The sequence below is a fragment of the Notolepis coatsorum genome, assembly GCF_963971535.1.
Source record: "Notolepis coatsorum genome assembly, chromosome: 18".
In the NCBI taxonomy this organism is placed as follows: Eukaryota; Metazoa; Chordata; class Actinopteri; order Aulopiformes; family Paralepididae; genus Notolepis; species Notolepis coatsorum.
In genome coordinates, this window is record NC_140182.1 from 91,037,641 (window position 1) to 91,059,012 (window position 21,372).

General features: G+C 45.9%; 1 protein-coding gene across 1 annotated transcript in view; it reads right to left on the reverse strand.

The window, feature by feature from the left end:
• Nucleotides 1-9,917: 9,917 nt before the first annotated feature.
• LOC311245000 (PDZ domain-containing RING finger protein 4-like) overlaps nt 9,918-21,372 on the reverse strand; it is a 282,914-nt gene continuing 271,459 nt past the window's right edge. The window contains exons 6-9 of the mRNA XM_084334745.1: nt 17,437-17,499; nt 15,955-16,056; nt 15,003-15,119; nt 9,918-12,044 (exon numbers count right to left, since the gene is read on the reverse strand). Coding sequence (XP_084190871.1) covers nt 10,584-12,044; nt 15,003-15,119; nt 15,955-16,056; nt 17,437-17,499 — 1,743 coding nt within the window. The 3' untranslated portion in view covers nt 9,918-10,583. The remainder of the gene's footprint in view (nt 12,045-15,002; nt 15,120-15,954; nt 16,057-17,436; nt 17,500-21,372) is intronic.

Genomic DNA, 21,372 nt, shown 5'->3' on the forward strand with positions numbered 1-21,372 from the left:
AATAAAAATAACGGGAGTGGTTCTTGTATAGTAAATAGATGGATATAGCAAGATAGCATAAGGATATACAGTATAACTGTATATTGTATAGTATAGTGTACATAAGACCCAGTGCCTCATCCGTAGCTAACACTGTATTGCACTATCGCAGGACCTTAGCATGTCTTTTACCATGCTTTTTGTAAACTTTATGTACATTATACCTGTTATGTCTTATTCCTATTACTTGTATTATTGCACAATCGCTGCGGGCATGACCACCCGCATATCACTGTATGCTTGTATGCCGTGACAAATAAAACTCTTGACTTGACTCTTGACCCTTTTGAGCCTCATAAAAAAGTGCTAAAAAAATATTTATCAAAAAAATACCGTTGCGCATATAGACTGCCCTTCCAAAAGTTCAGGATAGAATCAAAATATTAGGTAAAGAGAGAGAGATGCCCTGTATTCCATTGCAGTTTACATGGCCTCCTCAGCGTGCCTCCTCCGTGGACCTATATATTTTATGCATAGTGTTGGTGGTGATGATGATGATGATAGAAACTGTTGTGGCGCATACAGTTGAATGCTGATATTACACTCACCGAGGGACACGAAGATGTCAAGTCCGATGGGATTTGGGAATCTCAAATACAAATCGGGATTTGAATAAAAAATGCATTTATATTAAACAATACAGAATATACAGCACTTCTTGTGGTCTGTAGGGTAAGCACATATTCTCTCCCCCCTGAACATTTATGGAGATGTATGGGCCTTTTAAGTCAGTGATAAAAGTGTCTTTCAAGGATAAGTGAGCTCCTGCACTGATTATTATAGTTCAATATTCAATATTTGATCACCAAAGCCCCCCAAAAAGCATAAAAAGCCCCCCCCGCCCAAAAAGGCCCCCCAAAAATTGGGCTTGCACGTTTCACACGCTCGGTTCTAACACACAGTGCCCTTTTCAGCCTTTGAGAACCTGCCCCTCTAAAGTCCTGTGCATGTCCCTGCCTATGGCATTTAGAAGGGTCAAATGCCCCCGATGCATCTGTTGTGGTGGATTATGTTGGCGACACGATGGACACCAATACTGGGACTCGCGATCAGACAATTGGAATATTCTTTTTGGGGACTAAATCCACCAATCTTGCTTTGATCCAACCATGATTTCACATCGATCGCAATGTGTGTGTGTAACGTTACTCCACAACGTATGCCCCTTTCATGCATTCATGATGAAACATAATACCTATTATATACATTTGATTTGGAAATAGTAGCGTGTCGCGGCTGGGTGGCGCAGCGGACATTGACAACGCAAGAGACACCGGGTTCAACTCCGGCTGTCGGCGTTGCCTCCGGCCTGGGCCAGCCGTCATACTAACTCAATTGGCAGAGTTAGCGGGTGGAAGTCGATGGGTGGTAATCTGGACGTTGTGGACAGCGACTCCTACAGGTCGGTTGGGGACGCCTGCACAGCGGAGGCAGGAGGTGGCGGGGGTAGTGTGAGCCTCCCACACGTTACACCTCGCCAATGAGAGTCCGCGCTGGCAGGTGAAAAGATGTGACAGGCTGCCTCCTCGTGTATCGGAAGGGACACGTGATGCAAGGCTTCTATCCTCCCTACAACTGGCCAGTGGGGGGCATATGCGAGCAACGTTCAAGACAGGGGAGGGGAGAATTGGCACAGTGGAATTGGGATGGGAGAAAAATAGAAAAAGAGGAGAAAAAGTGGGGGGAAAAAAAATAGTAGCGTGTCCAGGTGAGAAACACCAACGTTTTTAGTGAAATTCACGTATTGCTGCGATCTTGGGCGACAGTGGCTCGAGAGGTAGAGCAGTTGTCTGGCAATCCGGAGTGAAGGATGTCGAGGTTTTTTCAATGTATATAATGAATATATTGGGGGAGATGACAGCATCTAAAGGGGCCAGGTCAGAGAGGTAGATGTGCATGGTGCTGGAGGCGGTCAGAGAGAGAGGCAATGTTTTTAGCAGCAGACTAAGATAGAGCCCAGGGCATGCCGAGGTCGGTTCAGCACATAACAACTGATAAGGACTGCGAGCAGGCAGAATGGTCAGAGAGAGAGTGTGACACCACTAGAAACAGACGTTTAAGGGTGAACAGCAGTTGCCATGACAGCGCGTCACATGACAACAAGAAGAGGGGCGGGGCCTGTCATTGATATGCCGAGATGATAATGATGATGAATATTATGAATGTGAGTTTCCTTCCGGGTGTAAGTTAGATCTAGACACGAAGCTGACACGAGCGGACGTGGATCAGAGACTTTCATCCCTCCCTCACCCTCGCGGTGGGGGAGGGGAGATGACACATCATCATTAGCTTCGGCTAACGTGAGAAGGGTTTTGGCTAACGACAAGGCCTCAGCCACCATTGGACTAAACAGCAGAAGAGACGATAGAATAATGAATTTAGTGTTCCATCAAAGACTTTTCAAGGACAATACGAGATGGGTAACATCTGAGGCTTTTGTTTATGTAATAAACAACGATTCCAAGAAAGGTACTATGCTGTCCAGTGTCGAATACTTATGGTTACGGATTGCATTAAAGGGAAATGACAAAGATTGTACAGCCAGTATGAGAAGACAGAGAGAAATAAACACAACGCAGAAACTACACAACGACAACGATGGAGAGGTGATACTGCCTGATTGATCCAAATCTAACAGGAGGTTCCCGGTTCGATTCCCGCTCCTCTTGGGCAGCGTGTTGATGTGTCCTTGAGCAAGACACTTAACCCCTAATTGCTCCCGATGAGCAGGTTGGCACCTTGCATGGTTGCCTCCGCCGTCGGTGTGTGAATGTGTGAGTGAATGTGTGAGTGAATGGGTAAAATGTGAGTAACAAATTGTAAAGCGCTTTGGATAAAAGCGCTATATAAAAAAGCAGCCATTTACCATTTACCATATCATCGTTTTCAGGGATTAGACAGGTACATGCTTCCCATGCAAGTGCCCTGGATTAGTTTCCCCAGCAGGGGAAAATGTTCTGAAAATGTAAAAAAGTGTAAATCTTTTTAATATGTAATATATGTACTTATTTAGAATACTTACATATTGCAATTTGCAATCCTTGTATATTTAACAAAATTGCACCTTTCACATTCAAGTTGGGCTCTAAAAAACATAATAAATTGTTAGCAGACACCTCAGGGATCAAATCATTTTCATTCCTAAGTATAGTCCATGAGTAAATATTTATCAAAACGCTGGTTTAATTATGAATTTCTGCAGGTTCTTTGTTCATGTTTTTCTCTCATTCCAGTCTACAATCAAATGCGTTTCAAACATTCACAACTTCATGCGCCATAAGCCCTGGTCAACTGAATCACTATTGTACTGTATACTTGATTAATACATATACTGTACAATCACAGCTCAGCAGTTCCAGCCTGTCTTTATCATCACACCACCACATCTGGCACAATAGGCCTAATTACCATTACAAACTACAGTTGGGATATCAAAGATCAAAGCTGTCATCAATTCCTAAAGTGACATCAAGAGGCACATCATCTGTGGCAATTACCATTTTGTGACATGCCTCATCCAGCATGGTGGTGGTGGAGATGGTCGGGGGGGCACTGTGGTACAGGCTGCACCGTAACGTGTCAGAGGGGATCTGGGCGTCAATAAATCTGGGCCTCCCTCAATGAATAATGAGAGGGAATTTGTAGTTTTTGCTGTTCAGGGAATCCTAAAGGTTATCAGCAAACATTCATAATAGAGCCAGTGTGGATGTGCGCGGATGTGTGTGCGCGCGGGAGCCGGAGAGGCGGGCGCGGGCTATCTGTTTGACATTTCTGTCACTACTGGTATTTGAACCGCTGGATACCTCTGACAAATGCCACGGCTGTCACCATGTTAATTAGGCCTCTAACTGGCTCTTTCAGGGCTCCGGGAGGAACTTAATTAGCTATAGCTATAGCTAAAGCAAAAAAAAAAAAAAAGGCTAGTAATAACTCCAGTCGGCGTAACCCACACAGCATCCGCGGTGCCTCTTCATTGGTATTTTTAATGGTCTCTGACCATGTGAATTAACTAATGCGAGGAGGGCAAATGGGCTTCTGCAGTTTGTGGGAGTGACCGGCAGCATTGTTTGGTCGTTGTGTAAATGGAAATGCTTTTATGTGCCCCGGACTAGCATGGAAATGGCAGGCATTCATAACTGGGGAGGACAGTCTCAAAGTCACCCTGAACAGGATGTGCTCTCAGCTTGACATCATAAAACACACTGTAGTGCCCAACTACATTTTATGGTATAGTGGAACACTACACTGCAAAAGCTCCATCTTAGTAATTTAATCACGTATTCACCCTTCATCATATGTCTCTTAATGGGAAATTCCATGCAAAACAAACATTAAACTAATTTACCAGATTGAGGCGTAAGTGATTAATTATCTGTATGTGGCTGTGCCAAAGCAATCACTGCTCAGAAACATAGACAGTGGAAGGTACTTCTATTTTGGTAGAGCTAATAACATAGCAAGGCTAATAGCATAATGACACACGTAGCTCTCCCCTCACACATTTTTTAAGAACTACAGTGGGCAGGTGATTAGAATTTCCTTATACCTTGATGGTCTCTCTCTATCAGCTTCACTCTCTCTCGCAGGTACCAGCAACAGGTTCAGGCTATATCTCTGGCCTGATGATATGTACAGCTAGGCTCATTTTACTCGTTACTTGTAAAGCAACTTTTCTACAAAGAGACCCAGAGTGGAATTCCCCTCTGAAGTGAGAAAAGAAATCTGCCACTGGGGTGAGATTATTGTTTTAATTCACCTATCTCAAACCCTGTCCTCTTTTCTTGATCCTCCAATCACAACTGTTGCTTCCCTTGGACGAACGGTGAAGCAACAGTTGTTGTGATTGGAGGATCAAGAAAAGAGGACAGGGTTTGAGTCAATAGGACTGAACAAGTGGCAATGTCTTGAAATAAGGCAGATTGCGTCTCTCGTTTCAAGATCATGTTGCTCGTTTTGAGAAAATAATCTGTAACAAGTTGGAATTGAAAATGATATGATAATAATAATACATTGGATTTATATAGTGCTTTCCCAAATTCTCAAAGGCGCTGATGTTCTCATTTTGGCACATCTGATCTTCTCACTTGTCTCAACAAAATAAAACACTCAATATGAGATGGAATTACTTTTGACCCAGTGGCAAACTATCACTGGCCTTTGCCAGTAGAACATCCTCAAACATATGGTAGTAATAAATAACACAAGAGGAGGTATCCAAGGAATCCGAGAGAGAAGAAAATGTAGTAAAAAAAATAAGATTTGACATGTCTTTGGATAAGCAAGACCACTTTTCTCTGTAGACAATCATTTCACTTCAGCAAGGTCTTGTATCCATATTATTCCAATACAGATGACTTGAGTGTTTCCCGGGAAATGGTACAGCTTTTTCAATTAACTTAAAGCAGTCTTGAGGCGGTATGTCTGGCACCCCAGTCTTAAACCGTAGGAACACTCCTATCTTAAGATAACACAGAGATGACGGAGAGTAACGCAACGGCTCCTCCCGCGCTTATGACAAGGCCATAGAAATGATTTAAGTGGTCGGTACACTTTAATGAACAGGAAGCCATCCAAGTGGAAGCGGATTTTAATTGAAATCTCCCTCTGTTTAATAAGTTAACATGTTCATGGCGGAAGAAATGGTGGACGCTCTCGTTTGGGTAGATATTTGAGGTGTAAATGTGCTCAACGTATGAAATCCCTATCATTCTCGTTCAGCTCACAAGACTATACCTGAATTCACAAAACAAAAAGTTAATTAAACTTGTTGTTGTTGTTGTTATCTACACTTTCCAGACACCCTTTCCTAATATCTTCCGTCTGACCCTCTTGCTGTTCATATGACCTGAGACACTTCCAATCCAAAACGTATGTCACACAAATCATTTCAAAGGCAACTCATTCTCCTACGCAGAGTTGGGATTTGACATTCCGCGGTCAAACATCTCTGCCCAAACAGGAAATGTGTCTTGTTGAGGGAGGAGCTTTCAACACACAACGTCATAGGGTTTTGTATCCCAAAAAACAATAATTTATTATCATTTCTTTTTCAATGATCACAATTATCACACATTTTTACCTGGCTACAAATTTGCCAACTACGTATTACTTGAAATAAGACCATTTGGACATTGACTCAAAACAAATACAGGAATTGGTTTGAAATTTCTAATTTACAATATTTCAGTTAAAAAGGAGGCATTCGGAATGGGTATGCTATACATGTAACTGGAATGGAATGCGTGTCGATATGGCAACCTAATATCACAAATGAAATGATCTGCTGTGTTGTGAATCCTTCAGTAGTGCTCAAAATAACAGGTGAGTTAAAGACGCTACCAGTGAGCATGTTTCAGTAAAAACGATACAATATCCAAGAACCTGTTCTGCTCCTGAAACTCAAAACCATAGAACATCTCTCTGTTGCACAAAACTATAGGCAGAATATTATTTAAACCCTTGCACTGGAGAAACATATCACTTTGTTTTGAATTGTTTTTCGATGGCCCATGTTCGGTATTTGCAGTTGTAAAGTAGATCCAAATCACTTTGGAGTGTGAATGCGATATACTGTATCACAAGAAAGCACTCAACCTATACTGTCTTTAACTATGAATTAACATACCATTTTAAGATAGTACAGTTTGAACACATTATTCCTTAAACTTAAAATAGAGTTATATGGTTCTTTGTCTGAGGTACTCTGTATTCGTGAAAGCAGGTTGCCACACCAACATTACATGAATTAAGCTCAAACTGTTAAGGCTATGTTGAGCTAAGTTGTATGGAGAGTAACAAAAAAATATATGTAATGTAAACACACCGGTATGCAAGCCATGAGCAGGGCCGCTTGGTGCTGGGTAGCATCCTTGGGAAAAACTACTTCAAGCCAAAAATCCACCCTAAAAGAAATAATTCACATATCATCTTAAGACAATTTGATCACTATTTGTGAACAAGATCGACCCTCCTAAAACTCCTGACCAAAGAACCAATCACAGGATCCACATTCTGAGGAACCAATGGTCTAATCTGTGACGTCGTCAAGACAAAATCTTGAGTTCTGACAGATTGACAATGAATTGAATCCTTCAGGAACCACAATATTTAAAAATGTCATTAGGCCAAACCATCTAATCTAGTGTCATAAAGACATTGAGGTTGTGTACTGTAGAACATTCACACCTTCTGAAATTAACTTGGCTGAGGGATTCAATTGGAGACTGACTATATGGTGTCACTCAATGTTTGTTAATGCCTTTACATCAAATAAAGCTAGGTCTGAGAATGATGCTCCATGTTTGTTTGTCTACGAATAGACTGAACTGTCAAGGACTGAAGGAGCAACATACTATGTGAATTCTATTTTAGGGTGGATTTTCCCTCAGAGGTCATAAAGGGAAATTGTCTTGCCTGTTTCAAACCTAGTACAGCGATTCATCGATTTCTTGGTAGCTACAGTAGAGTGCTAGGATACACTCAATTATTACAATATGGCATAACACCTAAACGGTAACAGAATTACAAATTAAGTTGTTGAAATACATAAACATTTTGTAATTACATGACCTTGACTTTGCTAGCATAGCATAATTTGAAATAGAAAACTGCATTCAAAGGATTAGTTAAGAAATATCAAAGTTTTATGAGAAGTGTTCATTTGCAAAAACATATATCTCCGTTTTTATAAATTTCCACAAATATTTTATTTTATTGTGCATTCCAGATAATATCAAACTGCAGTTGGGTTATTTTGATCAAGAAAAAATAACTTAACAAAATACAGGTAACATACAAAATCAAACTTTATTGAAATTTTGTTTTATTTCAATTAAAAGGTAGCTTTTTGGCAAAAGCAGGTAACTCCATGGAATTGGCAAATTAACCAGTATCGTGCCATGTTTTCACTATGCTACCTGAATAAGTTTCAGCTTTAACTTCTTGGCTCTGCCTTAAAGCACATAAACTCACGTCACGCTAACATTTCGTCCAAAAAACATCCATCTTTAAAAGTGACTTTGATCTGAAGTTACACTGCAATTCACTTTAAGACAGCACAGTTCCAGGTGGCAGCCATATTCCTGAAATCGCTCTTACAGTTTCTGCTGCAAAACTTGCAATGCATTTTCAACGGACAATAGTGGCTTTTGTGACAAAACTCGTTCAGGGTCCTGGGTGGCCTACAGTATGTCTCAACAGTAACTCAGGGTCCTGGGTGGGCTATGTCTCAACAGTAACTCAGGGTCCTGGGTGGCCTATGTCAACAGTAACTCAGGGTCCTGGGTGGGCTATGTCTCAACAGTAACTCAGGGTCCTGGGTGGGCTATGTCTCAACAGTAACTCAGGGTCCTGGGTGGGCTATGTCTCAACAGTAACTTAGGGTCCTGGGTGGGCTATGTCTCAACAGTAACTCAGGGTCCTGGGTGGGCTATGTCAACAGTAACTCAGGGTCCTGGGTGGGCTATGTCTCAACAGTAACTCAGGGTCCTGGGTGGGCTATGACTCAACAGTAACTCAGGGTCCTGGGTGGCCTATGACTCAACAGTAACTCAGGGTCCTGGGTGGCCTATGTCTCAACAGTAACTCAGGGTCCTGGGTGGCCTATGTCAACAGTAACTCAGGGTCCTGGGTGGGCTATGTCTCAACAGTAACTCAGGGTCCTGGGTGCCTGTTACTGTTCCGCAACTATAAGTTACTTCCGGGGTAGGCCTGATTGGCCCCGACAGGCACGTGACAGGCGCGGCCACGCTCCCGCGGCAACCTCAGGAGGCGCAACTTTCTCTGCCGCGCGGCACGCTCCGCGGCAGCATTATGTAGTAATACGCCCTTTTTCACTATCCAGAAATAGCTCAATTGGCAGTGTTGCATTGGTGTGGATCCTACCGTCCGTTGCTGGCGAGTTCGATTCCCTTCAAATTATAATTATTTTTTTTAACGTGCATTCGTTCGCCGTTAAGTTTAGGCATGTTAACTTTAAGCATTGTTTCGGGAGTTGGTTAAGGTTAGGCATTGTTTCGGAGTTGGTTATGGTTAGAAAGGTTAAGTTTAGGCGCTGTTAAGGAGCTGGTTAAGGTTAGAGTTTGTCTTAGAGAATGGCAATATTCTTTCGGAGTTGGTTATGCCTTATGGTTAAGGTTAGGCATGGTTAAGGTTAAGGTTAAGGTTAAGGTTAGGCATAGTTGCTTAAGGTTAAAGAGTTAAGTTTAGGCGCTGTTAAGGAGCTGCAATAGACAGCCTATTTCCGCGCGACAGCTCTCAGCAGCCTCGTTGCGCGTCCTGAGGCTGCCGTGGGGCGTGGCCGCGCCTGTCACGTGCCTGTCGGGGCCAATCAGGCCTACCCCGGAAGTAACTTATAGTTGCGGAACCGGTACAGGCGTCCTGGGTGGCCTATGTCTCAACAGTAACGCAGGGTCCTGGGTGGCCTATGTCTCAACAGTAACTCAGGGTCCTGGGTGGCCTGTCTCAACGGTAACTTAGGGTCCTGGGTGGCCTATGTCTCAACAGTAACTTAGGGTCCTGGGTGGCCTACTGTATGTCTCAACAGTAACGCAGGGTCCTGGGTGGCCTATGTCTCAACAGTAACTCAGGGTCCTGGGTGGCCTGTCTCAACGGTAACTTAGGGTCCTGGGTGGCCTATGTCTCAACAGTAACTTAGGGTCCTGGGTGGCCTATGTCTCAACAGTAACCCAGGGTCCTGGGTGGCCTACTGTATGTCTCAACAGTAACTCAGGGTCCTGGGTGGCCTATGTCTCAACAGTAACTCAGGGTCCTGGGTGGCCTGTCTCAACGGTAACTTAGGGTCCTGGGTGGCCTACTGTATGTCTCAACAGTAACTCAGGGTCCTGGGTGGGCTATGTCAACAGTAACTCAGGGTCCTGGGTGGCCTATGTCTCAACAGTAACTCATGACAGTCAGTTAATTTATTTTCAAGCATGGCATTTATCAGTTTTTGCAAATGAACTCTTCTTCGTTACTCATCTTGGCAAGAACAAGTTGTACAGTACTATGATTGGAATGTGTCAATATATTTGTAAACTTTTTGAAGTCAAACTGAGTTTTTGTTAATTGCATGAGCGTAAAGGATGTCACAGGTGGAAGGAACACAATGATCGGCTGGTTAATTTGTACTTCTGCAAGTACATCTGTGGCAAAACATCTTTGTACACTCGGAGGAAAACATCCAACTTCTCTTGGAAGCTCATACAGTAAAGGTTAGGGACGTGTTCATTTGTATGACAGAACAGAAGACAAGTATCAAAATAATCAATGATCCAAAAAGATAAACATCTCGAGTAAAATAGGAAAAATAATTGCTCCATACTTTCATACAAAAGTGTTTTCTGGGAGAGACCGACATGAAAAAAGCAAAAGATGAAAAACACCGGAAGAAAATGCCATGAAACCATCGATAAATTCTTTACAAAATGCTATTTGGGTTACAAAGTGTGAAAAATATTCCAATTGTCCTCATAAAAACGCCACATTGAACGAGGCAAGTATATTATACCGCATGGGGTAGATTGTGTGTTTGTGTGTTTTTCTTGTTATACAGTAGTGACTGATAGGAAGGCGGTGTGGACCTTGGCTCCCTCGGGGGCTTTGGCACCATGAGTCATCAGTTCCTGAATCGTCATCCAGTTGTCCAGGATCTTCTTGTTGCGTTTCTTCAACATCTTCTTGTGGCTGAGCTCGATAATGCTCACCTCCTTGCGGCCCTCGCTGCTGCTCTGTGGGCTCTCCTTCAGGCTCTCCAGCCGGCTACGCTGCATGAACTCTCGCCTCCTCCTCTGCTCCTTGGCCCTGACCAGGTGCTGCTTCCTCTCCTCTTTGCTCCAGTACCTCCCCATCTTCATCTCGCTCATGGCGTCATCGTCCGTGGTCATCCCCCCGCTGCGTTCCTCCTTGATCTTCAGGGCACGCTCCCGCAGGATCTTGTCTCTCACGGGCCTCTTGGTGATGTAGCGCGTGCCGTCACTGCGAATCTTTACCTTCCACTCCATTTTAGGCTCGTTGGCGGGCCGCTGGGGCTCCTTGCAGATGCTGATCAGACTGAGCTGGCTCTCGGCGTACTCCACGGCGGAACGCTGCTGGATCAGCTGCATGTAGCTCTGGTAGTGACGGGCATGGGCCGGGATGTTGGCCTGCCTCTGCTGGGAGCTGTAGGACGGAGACAGGTAGGGGATCTGGGAGCCGTGGGGCTTCAGCTTCCCATTCCTCTCCTCCTCCACCCGAACCATCTGGTCCGACTCCGAGGGGTTACTGTGGTCGGGGCTGCTGCTCTTGCCAGGGGCCGCAGCTCGGTGTGTGGGGCTGGGGCTGAGAGAGTGGCCTGTGGCCAGGCTGCTACACAGGTTCCTCTGGTTGGTGAGGCTGACCATCCTCTGCAGAGAGTGTTCCGGGGAGCGGTCCATGGCCAGAGGGGTGCTCCGAGAACTCTCCGCTGTATTGTAGGCGCTGGAGCTGTCCTTGTCCGATTTCTCGAGCCGCTCATTGATGTCGGTCAACTTGCCCCTAGTGTGCTCACCGCCGCGGAGGCTTTGGTCCTTGAGGGAGGGCGCAGACTTGCCTTTGGAGGGCGACTGCTGGTCCTTGCGGAGCTTGTGAGCCTGCATGATGTTCTGGCACTCCAGCTCGATGCTGCGCAGCTCGTCGTTGAGCATGCGGAGCTCGCGCTGCACGCCGCCCTGCTCCCCCACGCTGCACTCGATGGTGCTGCGCCGGCTGTAAGACAGGTCGTACTCGCCACCGTTGCGAATCTGGCACTTGAGCTCCAGGAGCTGCTGGAAACGGTCTCCATCCGTCTCCTCCTCGTCCTCTTCCACCTGCAGACGCGCGGAGCCCGTTGTGCGGTGCATGTCCTTATTGTCTCTCAGGCACTGGGACAGTCGCCTCTGGATGTGAGCCAGCACGTCGTGCTCGGAGCTCTCCCCTCGGCTCCTTAGACTTACTCCGTTGTCCTTCAGGTGAGGGAGGGTCGAGCAGCTGGGCGTGTCCTCTTCTGCTCTCTGGAAAGAAGCACAAACGGGATTAGCACTGCGGTGCCCCAAATACCAGATTTTCAGCAATAAAGCCTCTCTCTCTAGTTTCTATATTCCATTCGTTCATACTTTATTCCATTAGCCTTATAACGGAATGAGGAGAAATGAGAAAAAGGAGCAATCATATCTATTTGGGAGTTTGTCAAGTGCAGCTCTAATCTGGAGCCTCCTTGAGGATTACGTCTGTTCTTGTGAGGAGCACTGTAATACAGCAGTTACTTAAAGGACGACTCCACTTTTTTTGGAAATTAGCTTATTTAACATCTTCCCTGGAGTTAGACAAGAAGATGCATACCTTCTTTGTCTCTGTGCGTGCATTTTAGCTTTGGGAATAGACGCTCCGTTAGCATAGCTTAGCTTCATCACTGGAAGTGGGGGAGGACAGTAGCCTTACAGTGCCTTACAGTGTATTGCAAGGTCTGACATTGACCAAACTTGATATGCATGACCTTGGTGGGCTCTAGGTCAACTCCTGAAAAGGGGTCAATGTCAGACCTTGCAATCAAAAGTTAGGGGGCGCACTGAAATTATGGCAAGGGTTATTAGCCCCCTAACTTTGATTGCAAAGTCTGACATTGACCCCCTTTTCAGGAGTTGACCTAGAGCCCACCAAGGTCATGCATATCAAGTTTGGTCAATGTCAGACCTTGCAATACACTGTAAGGCACTGTAAGGCTACTGTCCTCCCCCACTTCCAGTGATGAAGCTAAGCTATGCTAACGGAGCGTCTATTCCCAAAGCTAAAATGCACGCACAGAGACAAAAAAGGTATGCATCTTCTTGTCTAACTCCAGGGAAGATGTTAAATAAGCTAATTTCCAAAATAATTGGAGTCGTCCTTTAAGGGATTGTAACTTTTTTTCCTTTGCCTTTGAACCTCACTGAATTTTAAACACACTGAAAACAAACACTGAATTTCAAATTACAGTATTATTCCCAATGTTATGGAATTTAAATGGATCACCAGTCTCCGCCATACATATTCATGCCCATTATTTCACATTCATGTTTTAAAGGAGATAGCTTGTGTCCTCAAAGTAAAAAAAATTATAATATTCTATCTCTTCTGCTCTCCCAGAGTTGAAGTAACGTGAATGAAGCTTGGTATTTAATTATGTCATGGTTTTGATTATCAATAATGAAATACCAATTTCAAAATGTGTCCATATGGAGGTCTGATACTGTATAATGTTTTATAATTTTCTATTAAGCATTCAAATATAAATTTTCATTGGGGAAAGGAGAGTATTCTTTCCATATTCTGCATTTCACTAGATACCGTAGTTATCCACCCACTCAGGGTCAATGGGAGACAATGGGCGCTTTAACGGTCTTTTAGCAACACAGGCGTGTCCAATTGTACTATGGAAGTCAACAGGAAAAAGTCAAAGAAATAGCATGAGTCTGATTTATGATTTATATTTTATTTGAGCCTTCAGGGACTGTACAATGCAACACTCAGAAGTCAATTATTATACTGAGACTGTATCCTACTAAATCCTATTAAGTCCCATTAAAATGTACTGTGGGGCAGTGATCTCTGCTTTGTTTGCAGGAAAGACATACACATTTCACGCATGACCATTTAAGGGTCGCAGACTTCAGGCAGTAATTGATTGCAAAGGATTTTCAACCAAATATTAAAAAGAAATTTGGATCTACTTTTTTTTCCCTTCCCCAATTTCGTATCGTCCAATTCTACCCTCCCCTGTCTCGAACACTGTTGGCCATGCCTCCCACTGGTCGGCTGCAATGTGGACGAAGCCTTGCATCACGTGTCCCCTCCGGTACTCGAGGAGGCAGCCGTCGCATCTTTTCACCTGAACAGCGCGATCTCTCAGCGGCGAGGGTCTGCGTGGGAGGGACACGCCGCCCCCGTCGCTTCCTGATTCTACTGCGCAGGCGCACCAACTGACCTGTAGGAGTCACTGTCCACAGCGTCCGATCCCCACCCACCAGTTTCCCACCCCCCAATACTGCCAATTGTATTAGTATGAACGACCAGCCAAGCTGGTAGCAACGCCGAGAGCTGGGCTCGAACCCAGCATCTCCTGCGTTGGTGGCGAGCGCCTTGCCCACTGCGCCACCTAGCCGCCCTCCAAATATTACATTTGCAGATTTAATTTAAGTCATATTCTTGAACATTTTCATATAAATAAATATATATTTGCTGCTAAATTAGTAAATGCCTAAATGTAAAATTTGCCACTTTCTATCGCCAACTGATATAACACAATAGTGATTCTACCTGACCAGTTCATGAATGTTTTTACATTTTCTGTTCTTGGCTGTTCTAAACACTGCTGTCTGGTAGGACACTCCTGTTCTAAACACTGGTGTCTGGTAGGACACTCCACAGAAGGTCATCAGGCACACAGGAAGTGGTGTGTTTTACATCACCAGTAGCAACAGCAGTTTGTTTGGAATGAATAGAAGATTAACTCAGTAGTTAGCATGCATTTTGAAGATGGAAAACAAGTCAATACAGTGCAAAACTACAACAGCAATGACCACTTATCACCAATAGATGTCGCCAAAGTATACAGAAATGTATTGTAACTTTTATGTTAAGTTAATGTTCATTTGTACAATTACTTTTGGTCCTCTAAAATGGGGGTGCTATGTATATTCCTACACAGTTCCTCCCATATGGATGTAAACACCATAGAAGTATAGCGGAAAGTCTGCACTTTAACCTCATAGTCATTGGTCCATTAAATTAAATGAGCTGCAGCACAAAGCCCAAAAAAACTAAACATTTCCACTGGACTCAAACTTAAGGACTGCACTGTATATATGACGAGGACTAGCATCTGAAAATCAGATAATTTCTGTCTGGTTATCTGCAATGCTAATTTCTGGTTAAAGGCGTGCAAAGGTTCTTGGCAACTGCAAATAGAAGGAAGTGAAGTGTTTGAGTCTGACCTGCTCCTCCTGCAGGGAAGCGGACTCCAGCTCCTCCCGCTGCTGCTCCTCTAGCATCTCCATCTTCAGCTGCTCCAGGAACTCGCTGTGCTCGTCATCCAGCCAGGCCTCCTCCAGCTGTGAAGAGAGAGAGGGGGGGGGGGGGGGGGGGGGGGGGAGAGAGAGAGCTTTTGTTGAAATAACTTCTCTTCGCATATCTTTTTTTAATCAATGCCTATCACAGATTTTCAAATAAGAAAAGAAAACCCTATCCAACAGTCTTTGAACACATTCCCACATGTCCCTGTCTTTTAACCAATAAAAACACGACTGCATGGGCATAAGTATTTTCTAACAAATGCATAATCTGAACAGAAGATCAACTCAATCCATTCCAGTGGCTATAAGGAGACGTTCCCCTTTGACCCCGATCTCTTCAATACCATCCATCAGCGGAGCTCCTGTGTCACCTATATCTGGAGTCCGTATCTGGAGTGTTTTCTTTCCATTTACTATCGCGGGACGTGTATTTAATTACAAAAGAGCCCCGTATCATCGCTCCTGGCTCATCATCCGCACACTCCGCGTGGCTGAGTTCCCCTCCCTACGACGGCTGGCCTGCCGTGGCCTTGGGCCTGGACTCACTACACATTAGCATGCTATTAGCTTTTATGGCTTACCGTTGGAAGTCAATTACAGTGGCGCTACATAAAAATAAAACATTACGAGGTGTCCTCGTGCCTGCTACCACTGGGGGTATTGGGGTGGCGGTGGAGAGCCACCTCACGCCAGGCTTTAACTGTGGACAAATACATACAAATAAGCTGCAAAGCCCCCATGGTAGTCATTTGTGAGTGGTATACTCCCCTTCCCTAATTTGCCCGCAGTACGTGTTTTATTTAGTAAATATAGTGCCTATGGCGGGAAGCGTTTATTGGCTGGCTGGCCTATAAGGGCCTGTGGGTCCGCTCACCTGCATCTCGGGTCTGGCCACCAGCAGCACGATGCTCCTGCAGTGTTCGCTGGAGAGCAGAGCCACTGCTTCCTCTCGGTCCTGCACATCCTGACCGTCTATCTGCAGGGGATGGAGAGACACGCAGGTTAGTGGGTGCACTGTGGACACACACACACACACACACACACACACACACACACACACACACACACACACACACACACACACACACACACACACACACACACACACACACACACACACACACACACACACACACACACACACACACACACACACACACACACACACACACACACACACACACACACACACACACACACACACACACACACACACACACAATCATTCTCGCCCTCTCGCTGTCATCTCCAAAATTGGCACAAAACAGAATAATCCTTCCCTTGCGGAGGCAATCGACGGTGCTGCTCTGAATGCGACAGGAACCTGGCATTGATTATGAATGGGACGGTGGCTGTGAGCAGACGGAAACCGTTTCGTGTTCACCACTGTATCCGGCAGCATACATACATCTAGACACACAATTAACTGGCCCCTGACAGGGGGCGTCCATCTTTTTGCAGGCAGAGTAATGGCCCTGTCAGCGCTGAATACAGTGCCGGGGTCCTGCTCTGTCTCGCAAACACAAACAAAAACACACGCGCATGCACACACACACATACACACACCACACACACACAAAACACACGCCTGCAGACAATTAGACCGGCTCAGGGCATTATCTCTGACCAAACACTACTTCTAACACCCCTCCTCCCCCCAGTAATCAGTAGCTCAGAATATTTGCCTCTCCGTCTCCCCTCGCTTGTAGTCCCCCGTCTCCCCCGTACAGTCCTGTGCTGAAGTCATTATTAACCCACGGTTACTGCATAGTAACAGAGACCAGGAAGTCTGATTCTTCATTTTGTGAACCTGCGCTCTGAAATATTCACTCACTGCACATAACTCCCATTCATTAAGCCATCTCCGAGACAGAGCCCTCACTCTACCTATTGTGGTAGAAGATTACCCCTCCCTTTGCTCGGATTCAAGCATCACCCGCCCCGGTCAGGCTGCTGTGCACTGCTGCCAGCAGAGGACTCTCTTCGGGGGGAGGAGAGTGGTATCGCTCCAGGTCCCAAAAGGCCCAAAGATGGAGCTAGGAGCTGATAGCACTCACACGGCCCCATAGGGAGAGGCGGGGTGTACTGCGGCACAGTGCCTCCCTGAACCAGGACTCTTTAAAAAAAAAAATCCCGTCTGTGCTGAGTCGGTAACTAAAACAGCCAGGGGGGCCATTTCTCCCCCAGTAACCGCCACACAGTGGGGGTGAGTTCCCTCTTTAATGTGCTGCCATTAAAAATGAATGGGCTCTCGTGCTGGGAAACAATGGTAGAGCGCTAAACAAAATAAAAAGAGGGTTTTCATCTGGAATCCGATGTGAGGGGGAGAGGGGGCTAGCCGTCGCCCTGCACGTACCTGTAAAATGCGGTCCCCCTCTCGGATGCGTCCGTCTCTGGCAGCGATGCTGTTCGGACCGATCTGTAAAGAGAATAGACGAGAAATCTGTTTTAGAACACAATAGACGTCTCTCCCCAGCAGTTATATAAAAAGGACCTTCTGGATTTATTCTAAAGATTTTTTTTTTAATCACCCATTATCAAGACCTCATCCAGCTAGACATGTCTGTCTAGACACTTATTAATACAGTCATCTTCTTTAACAGCAGACTGTACTGTGAGTGATTGAACCCCTGCTGCCTGGGGAAGACCTTAGCTGTCAGGAAGTGTTATTGCAGCTGCCCGGTCAGATCTCAAAGCCACTTCAAGCTGCTGTGGAGGATAAAGGCACCCAGCAGAGTCAGTACACACAGGCCTGGGGAAACCGAGTAAGACCATCACCGCCAGGCCACCAATCAGCACCCTTATCTTTTGATTTCCCAGTTGACTTAGTCGGTATCCCTCAGTCGCCTGGTGATGGCTTTGATACAAGAGAAATGGGCCCCTACTGCATCTACCCGGGCTGGCTCCGTAGCCCCCCCGCCACCCCCCAGAGACACACAAACATCCTTCTCCTGTAACTAATGCTTGGGAGCGAGGGGGCAGGACACTCTTTCAGTGGCCAATCAAACTAATGCTTGGGAGCGAGGGGGCAGGACACTCTTTCAGTGGCCAATCAACTTGCCGTCTGGGGCCATTCGTTTCACTCTGTTCAATCAGGAGAGATGGGAGATGGTTTGGCTCTGAGGTGTTCCATCTTCATGATAGTCCACTCCTTCACGGAGGAGCACTCATTAAGATAGGGGGAAGGAAGGGCGGCCGGGTAGTGCAAGCGTCTGTCTACCACCACAGAGACAGTGGGATCGAATCCAGCTGTGGTGCTTCCGGGTTGGCCGACCGTCCATACTAACACAATTGGCAGTGTTAGAGGGTGGGAAACCCGGCGAGGGTGGGTCCTGGTCGTTGTAAACAGCGACTCCTACAGTTCGGTGGGGGCGCCTGCACAGCAAGGGAAGGATCTGTACTGTGGTCCAAAATTCAGCCGCCCGCCTCCTCACTAACACCCGGTCCCGCGAACACATCACTCCTGTCCTCCACTCCCTCCACTGGCTCCCGATCAAACACAGCATAAACTTTAAAACACTACTCCTCACCTTCAAAGCCCTCCACAGCCTGGCCCCCCCCTACCTGACTGATCTCCTTCTTCCCTACCGCCCCACCCGTTCCCTCCGGTCCTCCTCCACTGCCTCCCTCACTGTCCCGACATCCAAGCTTAAAAACTTTGGAGATCGGGCCTTCTCTCGTACTGCACCCCGACTCTGGAACTTCCTCCCCCAGTCCATCAGAGACTCCCCTACACTCTCCACCTTCAAAGCTCGCCTCAAAACCCACCTGTTCAACCTTGCCTTCAACCCCGCCCACCCATAAACCCCCCCCCCCTCCAACCTGATTGATGTCTGTCTCCAGTCTTTTTGTGCTATCATGCTGTCTTCCCTGTTCCCCCCATGGTCTCATGTTTCTTTGTTGTTTCTTTGTTTTTGTTTCTTTGCTTTTGTTTCTTTGTTTTTACTTTTGCTCCCGACTATTGTCAGCGACTTCGGGTTATTGAGAAGCGCTATATAAATTAAATGAATTATTATTATTATTAGAGAGGTAGTGTGACCTTCCACACGTTACACTCTCCCAGTGAGAGTCCGTGCTTCCAGGTGAAAAGAAGTGGTGGGCTGGGTACACATGTGTCGGAGGAAGCATGTGATAGTCTCCGCCCTCCCGGACCAACGGTAGGGGGTAGATTGCGCAATGACCAGGAAGGGGATTGGGAATTGACATAACGACTAACATTGGGATGGGAGAAAAACGGAAAAAAGAAGGAGGAAAAAGATTAAAAAAAAAATTACAAAAAAGATATCGAAGGTCACTAGACTGGATTGGGATTAGAGCCTGAGTTGGGGTTAGGGATTATGGGTCTGGAACCAGCTGTCTGGGCTGACACAGGCAGTTTCACTTCGCTTTACAATTATGTTGGCTATGTGTCAATACATGCCAAAAGAAATGTACAAAAGAAGTATCATGTTTTATATCAACGTGCCATTCTTCTCCATTCCTGGGGAAACTGTGACATTATGTTACTTGCGACCCAACCTGCACTTGCAGGTAAAACACAACCCGTTCCTAAAATAATATATGATCTTAAAGATAGAATTTGTAATGCTTTCAAACAGCGACCTCTAGGAAAATGAGCCACACTTGGTATTGCACTTATTGTTTATATTTAGGGTTTTAATGCAATGGTGTTGGTTGGAGTTTAGTCATTTATTATACTGTGAATTTCTCGAGAACTCTCTTGGCAGAGCCGGAGGTGTGGCCAGCAATAGCAAACCCTCTTTTGGGGCTCTTTTGCCTAGAGGTCACTGTTTGATGGCATTCTACCTGTAAAAGAAGCCCACTACCCCCCCCCCCCCCCCCCCCCGTCAAATACAAAAAACCAACACCCCACACGTCCCTCTCTGATTAGATTAGATTAGATTAAATGTTATTGTCGATGCACAGAACAAGTGCAGTACAACGGAATAAAGTTGACATCTATCTGTCTGCACACAGACTTTACATAATACAGTAAATCAATGGGTAAAACTGAAAAAGAAAACTTGCAGTCAGCTGCATCTCGAGTTTGGCTCATTAACCGTAAGCACTTAACACACAAGAGATTAAGCGGTGACACAATTCAGTTTGTTTTCGAATGACCTTGTACCGTTCTGCACCGGCGCCGAGATCACCGGCTCATCTGAATGCGGCGCGCGGCTCCTCTCGACTTTTTATAGAGCCGACGCTCTGAGCGCGGCGGCTGCTGCCAGGAGTGATCTGTATTCCGATCTGTATTCCGCTCCTCACAGGTTGGAAAGCGAGTACCGTGCGGGGGGTCAGAGACGACTTCAAACGAACCGGGAAAGTTGAATGGAGGAGGGCAGCGTTTTGTACGTGTGTTGCAAACAAGTGGGAGGAAGGAGGGGGCAGACGTATCACAGAGGCCGCAGCGAGCAGGAAGGCACCGGGGTTCACAACCGTGGTGCCCAGCACGTCGCGGGGCACCGGGGTTCACAACCGTGGTGCCCAGCACGTCGCGGGAGTTAAACAGCGAGGAACTTAATCACCCGATGACCGGCGAGCTAGCATGGCTAACAACCCAGGACAAAGGACCCCCCAAAATTCTTATCAGGGACTGGGACACGGATATGCTACGTAAAGAAGCACCCAGTCTTCAAGGCCTTCGGTAGGTTTTGTGATCTGCACAGTTTCAACCAGCTAATCACCCAACCCACAAGAGTGTGTGATTCAACACAAACTACCGTTGATCTCATTCTGACCTCTGACAAGTCCATGATCTCCAGCAAAGGGGTGATGGCATGAGGGTTAAGCGATCATTATATGATATTCTGTACCTGCAAAAAGCTAAAGCAAAAGGCCGGCTGTTACAAAACAGTCACATCTAGGGACCTCAAAACCTACTCTAGCGAGGCCTTTAACCAATAACTGAGAGCCTGGACTGGTCAGATGAGATCAGTAGTACACTAGTTGAAGAAACATGGCTTGGATTCAAAACCACAACAATACTTTGCGCTGAGCCATGGATGCACTCGAAAAAAAATCTAATCTACAAATTCAAATCTGGCTTCAGAACACGCATGAAGACGCATGCCTTCTCTATTTGAATGACCACATCAAACAAGAGGTGGACGCAGGCAAATACTGCGGCATGGTCATGCTGGACCTACAAAAGTCTTTCGACACTGTGAATCACTCCATTTTGATTGACAAGCTAAAAGCAATAGGTTGTGATAATTTATCCGTGAGCTGGATGCAATCCTACCTGGAGGGGAGAGAACAGATGGTGGAGGTAAACGGTACACTATCCTCC